Source organism: Symsagittifera roscoffensis, chromosome 5 (genome assembly GCF_963678635.1).
Source record: "Symsagittifera roscoffensis chromosome 5, txSymRosc1.1, whole genome shotgun sequence".
Taxonomy (NCBI): domain Eukaryota; kingdom Metazoa; phylum Xenacoelomorpha; order Acoela; family Convolutidae; genus Symsagittifera; species Symsagittifera roscoffensis.
In genome coordinates, this window is record NC_087066.1 from 11,782,675 (window position 1) to 11,795,451 (window position 12,777).

General features: G+C 34.7%; 1 protein-coding gene and 1 non-coding gene across 2 annotated transcripts in view; one reads left to right on the plus strand and one right to left on the minus strand.

The window, feature by feature from the left end:
* The window catches only part of LOC134846599 (FRAS1-related extracellular matrix protein 2-like), a 69,369-nt gene that overhangs the window by 15,082 nt on the left and 41,510 nt on the right, over positions 1-12,777 (minus strand). The window contains exons 8-11 of the mRNA XM_063863984.1: positions 12,116-12,253; positions 7,897-8,045; positions 3,465-3,621; positions 828-953 (exon numbers count right to left, since the gene is read on the minus strand). Of these exons, the coding sequence (XP_063720054.1) occupies positions 828-953; positions 3,465-3,621; positions 7,897-8,045; positions 12,116-12,253 (570 nt within the window). The remainder of the gene's footprint in view (positions 1-827; positions 954-3,464; positions 3,622-7,896; positions 8,046-12,115; positions 12,254-12,777) is intronic.
* On the plus strand, positions 7,235-7,321 carry Trnai-uau (transfer RNA isoleucine (anticodon UAU)). The gene is given in 2 exon segments: positions 7,235-7,272; positions 7,286-7,321. It is a non-coding gene; the product is annotated as a tRNA-Ile (tRNA).

Genomic DNA, 12,777 nt, shown 5'->3' on the forward strand with positions numbered 1-12,777 from the left:
TGAATTTCTCCCTCAGGTTTTTTAATTTAAGCTCTGAAATAAAATTTTGCTCAGAAACGACTACAAATAGATAGTTTAAAGCAATCTACTTGCAACCTGGCTTGCTGGTATATGTAGTTTTGATCTCGGAGTGTAGACCTACTTTTTTGTTTATAGTCGCAATATCTACATGGCTTTCAAACAATGTGATTTCCACTTAAACATTGAACTTTGTTCAAAGAGGTGAAGTAAATTTTCCATCGTCCTTTCTTTTTTCTGGTATAAATGCTGACGTCATAATAGCGTACATTTCCGGGTCCAAATTTTCTCCTGCATCAAAAACAAACAAGGGTGCCACAAATACTTCCTCGGGTCTATTTGCAAACCTTCTTCTATTCAGATCTTATCTCCATAGGCGCCCAGGGGGAGCCAACTTATTGGATTTATATTGATACGCAATCATTCTTTTTTGTGGACTACTAACCTCAAAAGACCCCGAGGGACCCAGGATAAAAAACACTGAGCATATCCCAGTGGCACATTCGAGTACAATAAGTTTTCATCGTTATTTTTCACGTTCTTTGAATTGGACAACCTTTTATTTTGAGTAGACTATCAGGAACACCCAAATTTATGATGGCGTAAAATCGAGCATTTTAAATTTTTAAAAAAATTTTTCACGGGTCTGATAAAAAATCGAATTTAAAGAGTGTAGAAATATGAATATCAAATCCATTTTGCTTAAATTTTGTTCAAAATGTTAAAAAATTTTTTCCATAAAATTTTGATGTGGAGAAATTAACTCTTTCTTATGTCATGTGCATTCTATAAGACTAGCTAAAGATTACCCGAGGTGGTGTAGCAGTAGACACGTGTGGGTTTGGACAAGTCCCCCTTGCGAATGAGGTCCACTCTGATGAAGCCAGCATTCTCCTCCACCTCCAGTCTCTCATCCACCACACCCACCACCGCCTCTGCACACAAACAACACAAACAATGACATGAAACAAACAAGGAAAACAAACGAATAAACAAGGAAAACAAACAAAAAGGTGACAAGTTCGCTAATCTTGGTGACCTTTGTCCTCTTTAGTGAGATAGCTCAAGTATAATTTATTCAATAAGCTCTCAGAATGAACGGATGAATGAAGAGTTTTTTTAGCCCCGGTCGTCCTCAAAGCAGTAGCAACCGTGGGGGAGGGGCATGACATCCATTTCGCCTTGAAAAGTCTGATGACACTGGGACCCCTCCAACCGCGATCAAAGTGAAGAACAAGTGATCAAATTTGAGTGATCAAATTTGAGAACAAATTTGAGAACAAAAAAACACTTAAATTCGAGATCCTTTTTCTCAAAGAATGATTACTCTGTTTGAAGTCTTTATTCGGTACAAAATGTTTCATGTTATCATGAGCAGACTATGTTTCCAAAATCTTAAAATCCTAATATATTATTTCTATAAGAACATAATTGATGTCAAAATCTAACACTACGCTTCGTTGTGCAAATGAATGAAACGGAATAGGAGAGGTAAAATAGCTCAGAGAGTCAATCATGACGAGTCAATTTTATGATTTTTTGTTTTGTTTTTCAATCAAGCAATGCGAAGTTGGACTTCGTCTCCAAAAAAAACCTTCGTCATGACCTGGTGATGAACAATAACTTTCAATTTAATCCTTTTTTAACCCTAAGGCATATTTCTTAAACCCACTCAAATCTGCTATCGGTTGCTCTTCAAAGAGCTAAATTTAATCAATATTATGGCACCGACAAAAGACATACTAGTCTACAGGGACTCAAAAAGCATTAAACTCATAACTTCTTTAGAGAACTCTTTTCAAATTTATTGCACTAGCAACATCATTTTGGGGAAGAGCTGCTTCCTTTGGGACTTCGTCTAACAAAGCTCCATCGAAATTCAAATAACTCTATCTTAAGGTTTGAAAAGTGAAAAAGTCAATCGAAAGGAACTTTATTCTCATCGGAGAAGTCTCAAGATAGTAAAGGTCTATTAACTTGCAAGGAGCTAACGAATATTAAAGTCTTCCGAGCATTTTATGATACTTTTCTATCAGATAAAAACTTGAGGGTGTCTCGCGGGAAGTCACAACTTAGAAATATGAACAAAGTAACTGCCCAGGTAGCCGAACAATTAAATTCCGCATTAGATTCATTTTAATTAAAATTTTTTTAGCATCAATAAATCACATGGAATTTTAATTTTTAATTTCAAAAGGTTTTTCAAAAAATGGTTTAAAAAATTCAAAAAAAAAGCAATGCTTTGCGGATTTTAAGCTTTGGGCTTGCTTTAGACGCTTGTGTAGATAGAATGACAATTTAGGCTGACTGAGCCTTAGTCCAATTGGCGCGTTCCGAAAAGAACGGCATGTCCGAGCACTTTGACCAACTCTGCTGTTAAATCATCACGTCTCATAAAAATGCATTAGTGAAATGAAAAAGCGAAAGCCCAAATGTATCAAAAGACTTGAAGAAGGAGAGAAAGAAGCAAAAAGACTAAAAGTCCTCTGTTTGAAAATGAAGATGAGAAGAATGACTTGAAAACGGAAGTCATAAAACAAACGAGGACACTTCAAAACTAAGAATCAATTCTGAATATTATGGTCCATCTTTGATTAAAAGATAAAGAATACATCTTAAAAACAATCTTAAAGAGATACTATTTTTGCTTTCCTGTGAGGCTTAACAAAAAGCTAATATTGAAATGAAGATTATAGTCTCGTCTTCAAACACAAAAATAGATAATGTAAAGGGCCTTATTGAAGTCAACAATATTATAATTATTCAAAAATTGACTATTCAAGTTTTTTAAAGAACAGGGTTCATAAGTTCGATTTCTACAATTCAAGAAAATTTGGGTGTAAAACCAGCAACTTAGTCTATAATTGTCAACGTCCTTTTGCACTGAAATGATAGAAACTTTTAACTATTTTCAGGGGCGGATCTAGGATTTTCTCGAGGGGGGGGGGGGGGCGGATTTTCAAAAAAAATCGAAAGTTTTGACGACCTTTTTTTTTTAGGTCGACCAAATTGATTGTTTTGCCCCTATTTTGGCAAAATTTTCTGCGCCGCAGGCAAATTTTTGAAAAAACAGTCAAAAAAGCCGTTTTTGGGAACTTTTTGAAAAATGTTGACAAAAAAATCGCGTTTTTTTTGGTTCGCACTCCCCCTCAAAGTTAGTATATATTGGCGCCAAAGGCGCCTTTAGAAAAATTTTAGGGTCGGTCGGCCAAAAATGGATTTCTGAAAAAGTATCAGAGGGGGGACCCTTTGGGTCGGCAGGGGGTCGAATCCCTGAGGGGGGGAGGCGTCCGCCCCCCCCCGCCTTCCCCCCCTAAATCCGCCCCTGACTATTTTAAAAATGTCTGTGTCATCAGGTTCAATTTTTTAGTTATTTTTTAAATGAATAACTTCGTTATAACTATCATAATAGTTTTTGCTAAAAACTCAACATGAAGTTAACTCACTGTCTTCATCATCTATGATGTCGATGATTGCAGTGTCTATGCCGTTCTCCCCTTGTGCTTCCGTCTCCAGAATTGCCAGCACAGGGTCCACCAGAGTAACCCGGAAACTCTCAGCCCCCTCGTGCTTGTCATCATCTGCTATTTTCAGTGCCCAGATCTACAAACCGCAAAAACTATGATACCCTAATTTTAAAAGATGGCGTCTTATATAGCATAAATATCAAACGGTATTATCCCATGACATATGATCCTTAGTAAATTGGCTACACAATTAGGTCGATTTAACGAATTGCGCACATTTCAAATCAAATCTCGACCGGAATGAAATCTCAGCAAGAATGCTCCTTTCAAGGCGAATACCTATAACGCCAATAAAAGCGTATCTAAAGTAATTTTTTACGCTCCTTAACGTCCATGAAGTAGTTTTGGGCAAGCAATTTTGGGTATTTGATGATAATAAAAAAAACTTGAAAGAAATAATTCAAAAACTGTCAAAAATCAAATCAAAAACAAGCACAATCTTGATCCCGAAACCCGCTAAAATTTTTTGTAGACAAAACAATCTGGTCAAAAGTAAATATGAAATTGCTAAAATTTAACCAGGATTAAAATGCTAAGTTCCAACAAATAAAGTCCACAAAACTAAATCTGAATAAGAACACAGAATCCATGCAGCCACAAAAACTGTCATCTACTTAAAAACATTTTCCGTTCTTAGCAGACGTTTTTGTCGGGCTTAAACCAGCAGCCTAAAATCATTTTTACAACGCTCCAAATTTTTTTGAAAAATTTTTAAGAATTATTCAAAAGTTTGTTGGGAATTTTAAATTAAAAATAAGCCGACAAAATAAAGACAAAACCCGAATGGCCCACAAAAAACATCTACATCTAATTTTTTCCGCAGTTTGACACGAATTAGTTACAGTACTAAGGAAAGACATTAAGAACCATGACTTAATCTCTGTACCACGACCAATTTCAGTCTTCCCATGTTTACGGAAAAAAGGCTAGTACCCGGTTGCAATAACCTTGCTTTTTGCAAGAGTAAATTTGAAAAGTATTTTTTATGATTTTCTTATCCCCCGCACGCTATGTAGGAAACTATGTGATTATTTTTTGCATCCAGTAGCGTATTAAAAAGGGCAATTAGCCTAAACCACTTCAAATTTTTCGCCGCTAACGAGCTAAAAGAACGCAATTTAACCCGCCTTAAGTATCTCTAATTGGCCAAATTAGCATTTTTAAACCCCCTAACCTTATAAATAAGGCGGCTTTTTTCATCATCAGGGTAGAGCCAAGAAAAATCCAACTGACTTTTTACTGATCTTGAGTAGTTTTTGTAATTTTTTTTTGGAATTGTACACTGCCAGTTCAAGGGAAAGCACTGAAGGTTATAATAGTCTCTTAATGGGCCCTTTTAATGGTCTGCAATAAATTTATTAAGGGAAATGTTGATACATTGTCAATACGTTAGGACTTCCTGTATCAAAAATTAAGTGCTGACATTATTTTCGCAATTCGCATAGGAATTTAATGTGACAATTAGCTTGCTTCCATTCAATTTGGAACAATTGTGAGGATAAATCACCACAAATGAATAACTTGAGTAACCCTTTCAAAACGCACATAAATTAGTCCAGAAATTGTCCAAATTGCCAATTTTCAAACCCTCAGAACTTTACCAGACTTTGAGCCAAGGAAGTCATCAATTTTATTGGGTTAAATGACATTGAAAACGATTTTTTGGATCGCTGAAGATTGTTTCTATGAAGAATTTGAAAAAAAAACAATTTCTGGAAGAAAAAGATCGAAGAATAAAAAAAATCGCCCCGATTATAATTTTCTGTATTTTCTTGCAAAAGCCGTAATAGAAACAGCAAAAATCGGAATATAAAGTGTCAACATTTTGGCACTTTATTCAAAAGTCGAAACAAAAAAGACCACAAGTAAAATTTATTTTTTTGAGCTCATGGCATCAATATTTTTTAGACAATAAAAAGTTCCACCGAAAACTGTGAGTTAAAAATCAAATTTTGTCGCGACGCAGCAGGCAGCTCGTCGCATTCTTCAGACGTCGACATTTAGTGATTATGCTTTATTTAGTTATGTTTTAGTTAATTTATTTTTAACTAATAGGGGTCCCGCAGTGTTGTCATTGCTGAAAAATTATCTATTTTTTTTTAAAAATCCAACTTACTTGAATGTAAAGTTGTAAAATGATGAATTCAAGCTTTTTAAATGAAACATTTCAATAAATTTAAAAATAACAATTTAAATAGTATGTCGCTTGCATCATTCACTTTAGTTTCAGTTTTGAATGAGGCAAGGAACCCGGGTTGACATCCATAAACCAAAAATGTTTGTCTTACAATTTCATACACCAAAAAAGCTTATCATACAATTCCATTCATCAAATGTATTGCAAAATGCTAATCATACACCTTTCATACAATTTCAAAAATTCATTGAAACAAAATTCGAACTAGTTACTGCGGCTATTTGAACCAAATAAAACGGTCTGGTGATGAAAAGCAAACGATGTTTCTTTTTTTTTCGAAAAATGGGTATCATAAAACTTCCATAAATGAAAATTGTATGATTTGCATTTTTTGATAGCGACAAGAAATAATATTGAAATTGCCCCAAATTTTTTTGTTTTTTTTTCTCGATCGCAAACCGAATTTTGTACTCAAACATTTTTCAAAAAAAGTATGCAAATTTTAATTTTGTGTCTGCATAACGTACGAAGGGATTCACGAAAATTTGATTTCTTTTTCGTTTCTCTGGATAATGTTTTTTAAACAGGCAAAAAACGTCTATTTCTTTTGTATGGCATGTATATATATGCCTTGATCAATGTCTGATAATTTGAAATTTCTACTTTTAAAAATAATCATCTTTGTTTAAAAAGTTTGATGCTTTCATTATATTATTTGTGAAAAGAACTCTTAAACAATTCAAGTCGTTTCCAATGCATTGTAAAAGCCAGACGATCAACCTTTTGGTGACTCTAGTTTTGAGTAAAGCATGGCTTAAGTCACTTGTTGTCGGTCACCAACATATCCCAAAAATTTGGTTTATGGAAAAATGCTTATCCTACAATTTCCATGTATGAAAAATGGCTTATCTTAAAGTTTTCTGAACAATTTCTATATCTATGGAGTTACACAAAACTGTATGATCAGTATTTTTTCATTATTGAAAATTGTATGACAACACCCGGGAAGATTGATCCAACACCAAAAAACTTTTTTTTCGGACCCTAATAAATTTTTCTTAAGGCGCCTTTGACGCCAATATCTACTAATGTTGAGGAGGACGCTCGCGCCAAAAAAACGTGTTTTTTTGTCAAAATTTTCCAAAAGGTGCCTAAGAACGCCTTTTTGGCATATACTTTCAAAAATTTGCATGCGGCGCAGAAAACTTGGTCAAATTAAGGTCTTTTTAAATTTGGGAGAGCTCAAAAAACAATTTGGTTGACTGGATCCATTTGAAAATCCTAGATCCATACTCAATTTGGGGTCTATGTATACGTGGATTCGTGCGGCGGGGTAGTGCGAAGTATTAAACTGTTGAGTGTAATTCTCATTTTGGATTGTAGTTCAAGTTGTCACAGTGTTCCTAATCTTTTTGGCTCCAAAGATATCATTCAAAAGTTCTTACAAAAATCTGAAACATGATTCTTGTGCTTTAATAATATTCAGGATCGGAACTATCGGTGTAATTAGCATGGGCGAGACCATATCCGGGTTTTCTACACTGTACAATAAGCTCCCGTAGCTCAGTCGGTTAGAGCGCCGTACTTATAGACAGAATGAGCAATGCGGATGTCGGCAGTTCGAGCCTGCCCGGGAGCACCTCGCATTTTGAAGATTTTGGAGAATCAATCAGATCACAATTTTGACACAGGCGATTACCACTCCGGCTCTTTTTCCTTTAGCATCAGTTTTATAACGTGACCAGATTTATGTGACCAGATTTATGTGACCAGTTTTAAAGTGACCAGTTTTTAAAGATATTGGAATATCTTTATAATTTTGCATGCCAGTTTTATACCAATCGGACACTGTGAACACTATTTGGCTCTTTTCCAGTCCCCCCCCTTTCAAATTCAAATTTGAAAAGCTTATTTAACGTTGTCATAATGCATTGAAATTTTGCGTGTTGAACAAATCGACAACTGTGAACCGACAGATTTGTTCTTCATATATACAGCGTAACATCACGCATTTAGTCGTAATAACACGTAAAACAAACATAAAACTCGGTATTTTGAAAGGAGGGGGGACTAGAAAAGAGCCCACAATTTTTACTTTTAAAACTTTTAGGTAGACGGGGGACGGGGGGTGTCGCAGTTCTGCTTAGCTCGCTCACAATTCCTGACGGGCTTAAAATTTCCTGGAAACCCAAAAGATTGTGAGGCACCTCTCACCTTTTCACTTTCGCCTTCGTTGAATGTGATCTGTCTGTGGTTGGTCACGTGGGTACCCGACTTAGGGTCTACCTCCCCCAACACTATGTCATTGTTGTCTATCTCCCCCACACCCGAGTACTTCCGATCCACATCTGTCAACTTCATGCCTGGAAATAATTGCAAGCATATCAGCAATTATTTCATAAAAAACACTTTCGGTCACCCCATTAAACGTGAAAAATTCGTGATATTTTCGTGATGCTTTAGTGAAGTTTGTGAAAGAAACATAAAAGTTTGAAAAAAGTTGATTGATGGAGTTTAAGGTGACCGAAAGTGTGAATGATTTTGGTATAATAAAGTTTTTGGACATGCTCTACAAACCAAAGAACTGGCTTTAAGTTTGGACATATAGTTTCAGAATCAAAAGAGCGTAGTGGCAAGATGCATTTTAAAATAAATAGCTAAAAAAAACATTTTGCAGAAAAAATTAATCTAGAAAATCTAGAAAAAAACAGCCTCTAAAAAATTTTTAAAAAACACGGTTTTTTAATCAAAAGTTAACGAATTTTTTTCGTTTAAAATTCGAGTTTATCAAAATGGTGCCTTAATTACGTGTCTAATTCATGATTATGTCATCCGACTTTAGTAAGTGCTTAAATAATTCTCCAACATCATTATTTTCTTCGTGAAAAGTGCATTATCAGTTCTTGTTATTTAATTTGAAATGCTCATTTAAATTATTGTGTTCGAGGCGGAAAAAAATCACCAAGATATTTTCTGTTTTCGTCAGATTTAGTTCTGAAGTAAATCTTGTAGAACTAACCATAAGCTTTATTGAAACTACTAATGCTTTTAGACAAATCTGTATAGATGCAATTTTAAGCAAATGCAACTGAGCTATCACACACGCAGTTCGGCTAATTGCACACTTCTCTTCTATTACGTATTTGCTAATTGGCCTTCAGAATAGCGAATTCTTAAGTTTGTTGAACTGTTTTTGAAAAAAACGGGAACCGGAAGTCCAAAAATCAGCCATTTACCCTGATTGGTGATTAGCCAACCACACATTAGCTTTTCAAAATCTTCAAAATAGTTTGTCCGTGAGACGACAATTCGTAACAGGCGACAATTCGTAACAGTGAATTAAGCGGGGTAACACTGATTCACGCGCAATATTCCTCTCGTCTCGGATGTAAGCGCAGCCAATGCCTTACTAAGATTATCGCTTGTTACGAATTGTCGCCTGTTACAAAGTGTTACCTGTTACGAATTGTCACCCTACCGACTTCGTCGTAATATAACATTTTGAATCATTGTATAAAAGCAATAGAACGAATTGTAAAAAAAAATCAACAATTTTTCAACAGATTATCAATACTGCAGAAATCAAGACAAAAAAGGCGTATTTTTTAAATAAAAAATCAGGTTCCTCGAATAGTGCTTATAGATTATTAAGAGTGGTATGATATTTAAACTTTTTGAGTTAAGAATTGGGTTTGAAAAAAAACAAAGTCTGGGTCAAGAAAAGTTGTCTAAAATTTTCGTCTTTTAGATCAAACTTTACAATTGATTTTGGACAATGATGTACGAACTCACTCATGGCTCACTTTTAAGCTGTTCTTTGTATTTTTTATTTGAAATATCGTATTTTAATTTCGTCTGGAGTTTAAGTCAAACCCAGTGTTGCTACACACGAAAGCTACCTGAAAAAAAAAAAAGATTTTTTTTTGGCTTGAGTGCCCTAATCAGAGCCTTCTGGGCGCGAATCGATAGTTGATTTGGCTTGAAATTAGAAGCTTATTTAAGCTTTTCACAAAAAGTGTTCTGAGAATTCGTCCATTTTTCTTTAAATACTGTTCCGACCACTTCACAAAGTGAAAAAAAAATTGGCGTTTGGTGTTTTTCAGCCATCTTTGATTACCTAAAAAACTTCGCACGTGTTGAAGTATGATATCAAGCTCAAGAAAAATTGGAAAAGCAAAGCATTTTTTTGCTTTCGAAAAAAATTAATTCAGAGTTTTTGTTATTACTGAAAACGATTATTCCGAACGAAAACATGTATTTCGACCATTTCAATCAGTAAAGGGAAGCAAATATAGAGAAAGTGTTTTTTATCCACTCGACTTTGACTGCCTTAGAGAAAGCTCGAACGATCAAAAGTGATATCATATTAAAACTCTATTGGTCGTGATTTGGACTCCAAAATATCAAAAACTGCAGTTTCAAAAAAACTCGCTTGAAAATTTTCAGACTAGATGACACCAAATCCACGAATGACTGACAGAATTTGCAGAAACGATTTTTTAAATTTTTTTTTAGTTTTCTGATTTTTGAACTTGTTTACTCAATTCAGAGTGGCTGAAACATTCTGTGCTTTTTGTAGGCTATCTTTGTTGTCATATTGGTTCCGTTTCTTTTTTCAAAATGATTGTTAAGTTGAAGGGTGAGGTTAAGTACACAAAATATTTTTCGAAGAAACATATCTTTGAAAGTTAAGGGAGTCGTGACAAAAAGTACGAAAATACAAATAAACACGAAAAAGTTTTGGTCAGACAGAGGGGTTGTGTGGTTGTTAAAAAGGAGTTCAACAAAGTTCGTAACTGCACATAGGTCATGTCATGTCAACATATTCAAGGCCATCTTCAAATTAGAGGTCAATGTCAAGGTCAACCAGTTTGCGCATGTGTATGTGAACATACAACTACCTGTTGAAAATCGGCGTCTGTAGTTGCAAGCGTAACCGAAGCAAGTCGGCCGAATTATCATCTCTGATGAATACAAACATGTTAATTTATTGGCCCTTTATTCGAAACTACAACCATTTTTTTCAAAAAATTATTCTCACTAATTTGGAATTTTGTCAGAAACTACTCCGTCTGGTTTATAGAAGAACCATTAAGTATAAGTTTCATATTTGTAAACAAAATTACTGTTAAAATTAATTCTTTTTTTAAGTTTTTAAAAAAATGAATGAATTCTAACATGTATCTACAACAAGTAAGAAACATCATTTGAGCTAAAACTTAAAAATTAACAATAACCAAATATCATGTTAATAGTGAGTTAATTGTTAGACGATTAGTTGGTGGATAGTGAATAATAAAACTTAAATTCGATAACTACTTGACAATTGAATTAGTTAATTAACCATCTAAACTAGACCTAATTGATTAGTTCATAAACAGTTGATAGTAGTCTTCTAAACCTAAAATAGTCCATCAAATATAAGTGTGTTCTATTTTCAAGCCGGACATCGCCCGTTTAGCCAAAAGGTCAAAAAACAATTCCAGATTTTTTTCATATTTTTGTCTTTTTGTCGCAAAAACACAAAATACAATTTTTGCTGTTTGATTTAAAATTTCGGTGTTCAATTCCGTGTTGTTTATTTTAAATTGAAAATTAGACCACTAATTTTCAACTGACTGATCTTTAGGCTAAGCGAGCGTTGCCGCCCTACTTTGTAAATTGATGTTAATCAGCCAAGTGTATCAGTATGGTACAAAAGTAATTGTAGTCTAAATGATTAGAACAGACAGCAGGTGTGAGTTAGACGTATTATAATTGTTTGTCCATCAGCACAACAGCGGGTGAGTAGTGTCAGCAGGATGCCATTGTCACAGCCAGCATGTGGAGTCCAATTATATTATTGTCCAATCAGAATTCACATCGAATGTGATTGGACGAGATCTCGGAAGTCTACTTTCTACAGGCTACGAATTGCAAGTGACAGAGCAGTGTTTAGAAAAATCAAGAAGAAAAAACAAAAAAAGTTGCAGAAAAAATTTCAAAGTCTCAAAAATATTGTAGCCAACGCATACTAGCTAATATATCTGAATTATATAACCTTATATCTAACTTTTGCAAGACTTGAAACAAAGAAACTTGAACCAGAGAAAAAAATCGTAAAGCTTGAGCCTCTGCTAACATATTGAGTAAAAAATATTGAAAATTGAGGTTTGAGGTATTACGATTGCGATTTTTATGTCTTCACAATAAGTTACCATCACTGCTCTGTAAAGGACGATAACTGAATAAAGTTATGTAACCGACACTGTTCGGTGGTCTGATAGTTGCATAATAACGGCGAGAAACAGAAGAGAACAGATAAACGCTGCTGTCTAAACTTGCTCCGAAGACATTCCATATTACGTAACCTATTGCGCAACACCCTGTTGCATCTACTCGTAGGCCATAATGGGAGCTGAGATGATGTAATCTGGGTGACATAATACTTTACCCTTCTCGGCGTCCGATGGCATGTTGATAATGCGTTGGTGCTGTCCCGTTTGAGTCCACCAGAGGTCTTTGTCGGTCAGAGACCAGATGTCATCAAAATCCTCTCCGCTTTTCGCGGTCGCGTCTTTTATTTTAACGTCTGTTCCGACACACACACATTTATTAGTCAAAAAATTTAAAAAGTTAGTTGGCGAAATTATCAAAATAATTTGTTAAATATTAGTAATTATAAGACTATTTGTATTTGTTCTTACATAATTCCTACATAGAAGATAAAAAATTCCTAGAACAAGATGAAAATGTTAGCGGCAGTAGCGGATTTAGGAAGATGGGGCGTCGGAACTCAACTGAACTCAAATTAAAATTCTTTCTTGAGTTCCGTGCCGAACTGGCTGAGCCAAACGCTGAGCAACTTAGCTCATATTTAAGATGGACAGTAAAATTTTTCCTTGCATATAAACCTTATTTTTCAACTTTGTAATTTCTTCCATGCGTTTCATGTAACAAAAAATCATTTCAGCATTTTGTTGAAAATTATTTGCTTTTTTATTACCAGCGGCATCCAGCTTAACTTTTGTTTACTGAACAATAAAATATTGTTTATTCCTGGCAGAAAACTGGAACGAGACAAACAATTTTATTTTCAAATGGAAACCAGCAGAA